Source organism: Schistocerca gregaria, chromosome 2 (assembly GCF_023897955.1).
Source record: "Schistocerca gregaria isolate iqSchGreg1 chromosome 2, iqSchGreg1.2, whole genome shotgun sequence".
Lineage (NCBI taxonomy): Eukaryota > Metazoa > Arthropoda > Insecta > Orthoptera > Acrididae > Schistocerca > Schistocerca gregaria.
The window spans coordinates 764979171-764985170 of record NC_064921.1 but is presented as its reverse complement, the minus strand read 5'-3'; the positions used below and the strand labels follow the sequence as shown (position 1 = coordinate 764985170).

Here is a 6000-nt window from a genome sequence, read left to right as displayed (position 1 = left end):
TCTACCTTTAACAAAAAATCAGGGCGTTTAAAATCACATTTCTATTAGTTTCTTTCCTTCATGTAACAGTTATGAATACTGCAGGTCTAACGTGGTCTCCCTCTCAGGGCAGTTTGTCTTCAGCATGGTATCGTACGAGCGACAGACGCAAGGGAATGCAGAAACATCATTTACAACGTAATGATGAAAGCGTGTCCACAAAATGTATATTAACAATTAAATTCAAATCAAAACGGTGAATGACACTGAAAAATATCTTTATTCTGTACAACTCCAAAGAGTCACGGACTGGTGGATTCTGCGATTTCCCCTGACAATTACCGAGATGTCTGCCTTTGGAGATGCTATGAGTAAGTGAAAAATACCAATTTGCTCTGCATTTTGTATACCAAAACCTGTCTGTTCCCACATAAATATCAGTATCTGTTCATTAACATGTTGTTGTCGCTTTTGCTATTTGGGCTAGGGACACAACCGAGTGACAGTTAGCGTCTACATTAACAGGTTGCAGGAACTTCAACAGGGATCTGTAAAGTACAATGTTGTATACATCAGCCTTCAGGATGCTGACGACTTTGCATAAATTTATGAGTAAGACCTCCGCTTAGAGACTTGAAACTGCACATGATCTCTGTAGCCATTTTGTCTGTTTTCTTCTACTATAAGCTCTTTATTTTGAACGAGTTTAGCTGTTGCCTATTTACGAAGGTTCAATAATAATTAATTTCTCCATTAAAGTTTTAATAAAATTTATATATTTACTCTTCTGTGTTCTTTGTTGTCTCTTCTGAACTGATCTGATGAACACCATGTCTAGAAATCGGGAGCAAAAACGTTGTTCGTAACTCAGAATATGAAAATGAACATGTACAAAATAATTATCAAACATCGGCACAGTGATATATTATCGTGCGTAACCCCTGGAAGTTTTCTTCCTCATTTAAATTAATTTGAGTTAATGAAGTTCGCCTTCAAGGGGTGTTACCTATTACCAAGTATGGATATGTGTAACAGAAGGGTAGTATAACGTAAGACAAAACAAGTAATTTTAAATACATTTTATTATATATTTACACGAGTATTTAAAAGTATATCTCAATTATGTAACAGTCAAGAAGCATTTCCTAAAAAGTCACAGTGAGCGGCTTTTCGGAAATTCTAAGACTTGTTCATTCACACTGGATCTTCAATCTGATAAAGGCAGTCAATTTGCAAAAATCCACAATTATGCACGTTTGTACATGCGGCCATCTCGTTAAGGCTTTGTACTGTTCTTCCAAAGAATCACATCAATTTCACTGCACCTTGCGTTGTGTCACTTGAAACATCGTGGTGTGAAACTTTATACCAGTGAGTATTTTTTCATTCAAGCCTGTAGTTACCTTGCACATTTCTTTGAAGGTCACCCTAATCTGTTGTCTTTATTGAAGCAAAAACGAGAGGATTCTTTTCATTAAATTTCGCCCTAAACAGCAAAAACATTCTGTCGTAATGTGTTTCGGATAATAACTAACATGTGTACGGTGATGTATGAACACACTACACCGCTAGCAGGTTACGTTACGGTACACGTTTCAGTTTAATTCGAAAGTAGATAGAACGTAGTTCATGCGTAAAAAGTTCTCTTAGGAAAAAAACTAATTTTATACAGGAAATATATTTTTATCTTACATACGCAGTAGATGGCAGATAATAATTATGGACAGAAATTTAGCTAACATTCTACAGACCTAACAGATTTACCCTTAGAAAGTATAACAATTAAGGAAAACTAGTTTAACATTTAAGCTAAGCTGTAACAGAAGTTACAAGTTATAAATAAACCTCGCATGTAAAAACTGACACTAAACGTGAAATAATTTAAAAGTTTTAAATTATGTAGTTGCAGCTATTCGCAACTATTTATTGTCTGTCAGTGAATGTCGACATATTTACAGCGTTTTGTTCGGGTTTCTCCAAGATAAGGGTAGACCTTCATAGATGTCTTTGATTTGCGCTGAATTTCCCGATAATTAGTTCCGAATACAAGGGCGCGATGAAGGGAAATTAACGTACCGGAGAAGTCAGCGTATCGTGATCGTGAAACAGCAATAGTGCTGCATAAATAAAACAATTAAGTAGAAACTTGTATTCCCGAAAGAAAGAGTTTTATTTTTGAATACAGTTGAAGACGAAGTATTTGTACAGAAGATGAAAATGGACAGCAATGCATAAAGTTGTTAGCAGAGCACAATTTTTTGTTTTTGTTATTAGTTTCCACTTCGAGCATACTCGCAGGCGACAGCTTCAAGGGAGAAGATTCTAAAGAAGAATTGAGGGCAAGAAATGTTGAAATTTCGGTCTTTCTATACAGACAGTAAAAAGAATTTTGTTAGGTGCGCGAGTTACTTTCTGAGTCTGATTGGCAAGTGGAGAGGTTAGTATTAAAAGGAATAACGCGATGTACTGCTATACATAAAATGTTCGGTAGTCCTCGGAGCAAATGGTGGTAGTTGCTAGGACTCTTGATGAGGAAGCGGCACGCCGCAGTCTTTCAGTAGCGGAAAAGAACCGTAAATCATCAAAAAAATTTGAAACTGGAATCGCTGCAACAATTTCAAAATTTTATGTATTGCGCGCAGCTACGTATACGCCGACTGCTGTACTTAAGAGTGCACAAAAATTTGGGTTATTAATATTCTCCGTAAATAAATATAACTTTCCGTTTTCAGCTGTGTGTGCTTCGCTTTAGCAGTCCGACTGTGTTACCGCCAAATTTCCGGACATGACTACTGTGCCGGTATAAGCGGGTTGAACAGAGGTTCTCAGACAGCACCATTATACTGATATTTTCCACTCGAGAATTACCAAGGCAATGATCTGGTTAAGCTACGTCACAAAATATTGCCAAACTGTTTCTTTTTACGAGTTTTCAAACAGTTGTTTCATAGATCCATGTATCTCTCGAGTAGGGAATGTAGGAAGATACGACGTCTTTGTAGGCTACAACAAGGTGATCAGGACACCAGATGAAGAAACGACCCTCCCAGGTGCACAATTTTCGGGCGATCATTACGGAACTGGTGATCACAGGTGTATCACTTATTGGCAAAACATTTATTAGTAGCTTAGAGTTGTTGGCCGGCGCTGACGGTGTTTATGCAGTCGGAATTGTCGATTACGCTGCGGAGTGAGCTAGTGTAGCGGACCCTGATAGAGCGGATGGACACGTGGTCAGCAGTCGGCTTCACGTGTGAACGGGAACTGTCGGCGTGTCGCGAGTCGTGAGTCGTGGGTGCGGGGCGGCGCGTCCCACCGGCGGCTGCAGCTGCGGCGGCCGACGCCGCCCCCGGCGTCGCCCGGCGTCGGCGGCTGTGGCGACGGCGACGCCTACCTCCTGCGTGCGGCGGGCGGCGCCTGGGTGTGGTGCATGCAGCCCTCCACGTTCTCGGGCCAGTCGCACACGTTCTCGTTGGGGTTGAAGACCAGGTTGCTGGGGCAGGGCATGTGGTGCTTGCGCTCGCCCTCGCACATGTAGTACATCGTGCAGTCTGCCTTGTCAGGGTGATAGGAGATGTGGCCATCCTCCTCCTCGCAGGACACGGACGTCGCTGGAAACATCGCGGGACAAGATCAGCTCACTCTGCTGGTGCTCGGGTTGGTGGCAGGGATGGTATACGGACAGCGAAACTTTCATTACTTGTACACAAAGAAGAATGCAGTTCCAACAGTTTCAGGACTTGAAAGGGGGATAGTACTCGAGGAGGAAGTGAGACAGGCATGTGGCCTATTCCCGTGTTATTCAGTCTTTTCCCTGAGCAAACAGTGAAGGATAGCAAGGGAAAATTAAAGTGCAAGGAGCAGAAATTATGTCAGTGAGGTTTGCCGACGATACTGCAATTACGTCATAGATGGGAGAGGACTTGGGGTTGGTTTGGGTTGATTGGGGGGGGAGGGGGGGGAGAGACTAAACAGCGAGGTCATCGGTCTCATCGGATTAGGGAAGGAAGTCGGCCGTGCCCTGTTAAAGGAACCATCCCAGCATTTACGTAAAGCGATTTAGGGAAATCACGGAAAACCTAAATAAGGATGGCTGGACTCGGGATTGAACCGTCGTCTTCCCGATTGCGAGGCCAGTGTGCTAACCACTGCGCCACCTCGCTCGGTAGAGCCTCCACATGCAATGGATTGTGTGTCTGAGGTTATAATCTAATATAAAATAATAAAAAATTTTCTAAACTTCCTACATTTTTTTTAAATTGTCTCTATCTCTATCTCTCTCTCTCTCTCTCTCTCTCTCTCTCTCTCTCTCTCTCTCTCTCTCTCTCTCTCTTTTTTTTTTTTTTTTTTTTTTAAAGGGAAGGGGTGACTCATTTCGGTGGTGTAACTACCATCTTCAGATCGCCTGCCTGTGACAGCAATTGGGACCAAGAGCCTTTACAGCTTCATTAGCATTTTATACTTTGAAAATTCTGTGGAATTATTTTCATTACAGTCAGTGACTACAAATAGAGATTTTCCAGGTAAGCTGTACTTCAAGCCAAAATTCTTGAAAATTAAAAAAAAATTCTTTACAGAAAGTCTTTGAAAATTTTATATTTGATTACCTGCTTCGATCGCTTTCTTCTTTTCTGTCAATGTCAGATATATTTACACATTGGCTGATTTTTCCATGGCCTCTTGGTAGAACAACATAACAACAAACGAAAGGCCTAATGCCATGTAAGTTCGATGGGATTTATTTAGCCAGTTAACCGGCTTTCAGCTTACGAGGCCACGGTCAGTCGCTATTGACATCCAAGAAGATTCAGTATTTGCAGGCAACATTGGCAAAAGTATTACTCAACTAGGGTGAGAGACAAATTAACAGCGAACGTCATTTTGACAGTGCAGTGGTAATGCAAATAAAAAAGTAAAAAGTCGAACAATAAATAAATATAAAACGAGCAGGCCAGGAGAAACATTAACATTAAACGCATAAAAACAGTGTCCGTAACTTAATTTACAATAAATTAACAATCCCAATAAAATAAATTAGTATTTGACTAGCCTAATAACGAATAAAATAAAAAGGTATTACATATGGAAAGTGATACAGAAACAGAGTAAAAGATAGAGCTGAGAGCTGTAACAACAGAGTGTGAGGAGTATATACGCATTCACAATAAAATAAAAATAAATAAACACACGAAAATGGAGGAATAGACAGGAACAGACGGTGTGTGAAGTAATGGAAAACTGTGAGGTCTGAGTGAAGTTTCGAAGGGGGGAGGTGTGAAGTTGTATTTGATTATTTAATATTAAATCAGAACTGAGGACCAGAGGCCCGTCGATTCCCAGGGCTGGCGACAGGTTGAGTTTTTGGCCTTTGTTTGCTAAGTGAAGGATATGGAACTGTAGCTCGTAGATGCGGCCCTCGTTCAGCAAATGTGGAGCCGTAATCCTTCAACCTCCAGCTGCGTTCATGTTCCGCCAGGCTAGCTGTTATATCTCTGCCTGACTGACCAATATAAAACTTTTATCACAGTCAGGACAAGTAATTTTGTGTACCACACTGTTGTTTAGAATCAACAAGTTGTGTAGTAATAGTAGTAGAGGGGTTTTGGGCGCACGACGGCAAGGTCTTCAGCGCTCGTTCACTAAAATAGTGAGACGGGTGTCAAGAAAAATCCCAGAACAGGAACATAAAACGAAACAGAAAACATGGGTAACAATCGTTGAAAAACATGTTGTCACCCACACCAAAGCGTGGGATGAAGCAGAGCGTCAGCAGTAAAACATAGACAACGCAGGAAGAAAATGATAAGAGGGAGCTAAAACAATGTAGCAGATGGAAGTGGCTGGCTGACCGCAAGGAAAAAAGGGGAGGAGTCAGCCACTCTGCAATACACTAAAACCTCCAGCCTAAAAGTTTAGGCCAGAGTCCAGACACATCACAAAACTTAAAAACCCTAGACACACACGTCTCATCATTAGCTAAAACAGAAGCAGATCCCCATGAACTTGTGTTTCTGCCCGTGC

The 6000-nt window shown here is 41.2% G+C and overlaps 1 protein-coding gene across 1 annotated transcript in view; it reads right to left on the bottom strand.

The window, feature by feature from the left end:
• Positions 1-1043: 1043 nt before the first annotated feature.
• Positions 1044-6000, bottom strand: part of LOC126334987 (probable chitinase 10) — a 377522-nt gene continuing 372565 nt past the window's right edge. Inside the window, exon 16 of the mRNA XM_049997795.1 lies at positions 1044-3590. Coding sequence (XP_049853752.1) covers positions 3370-3590 — 221 coding nt within the window. The 3' untranslated portion in view covers positions 1044-3369. The remainder of the gene's footprint in view (positions 3591-6000) is intronic.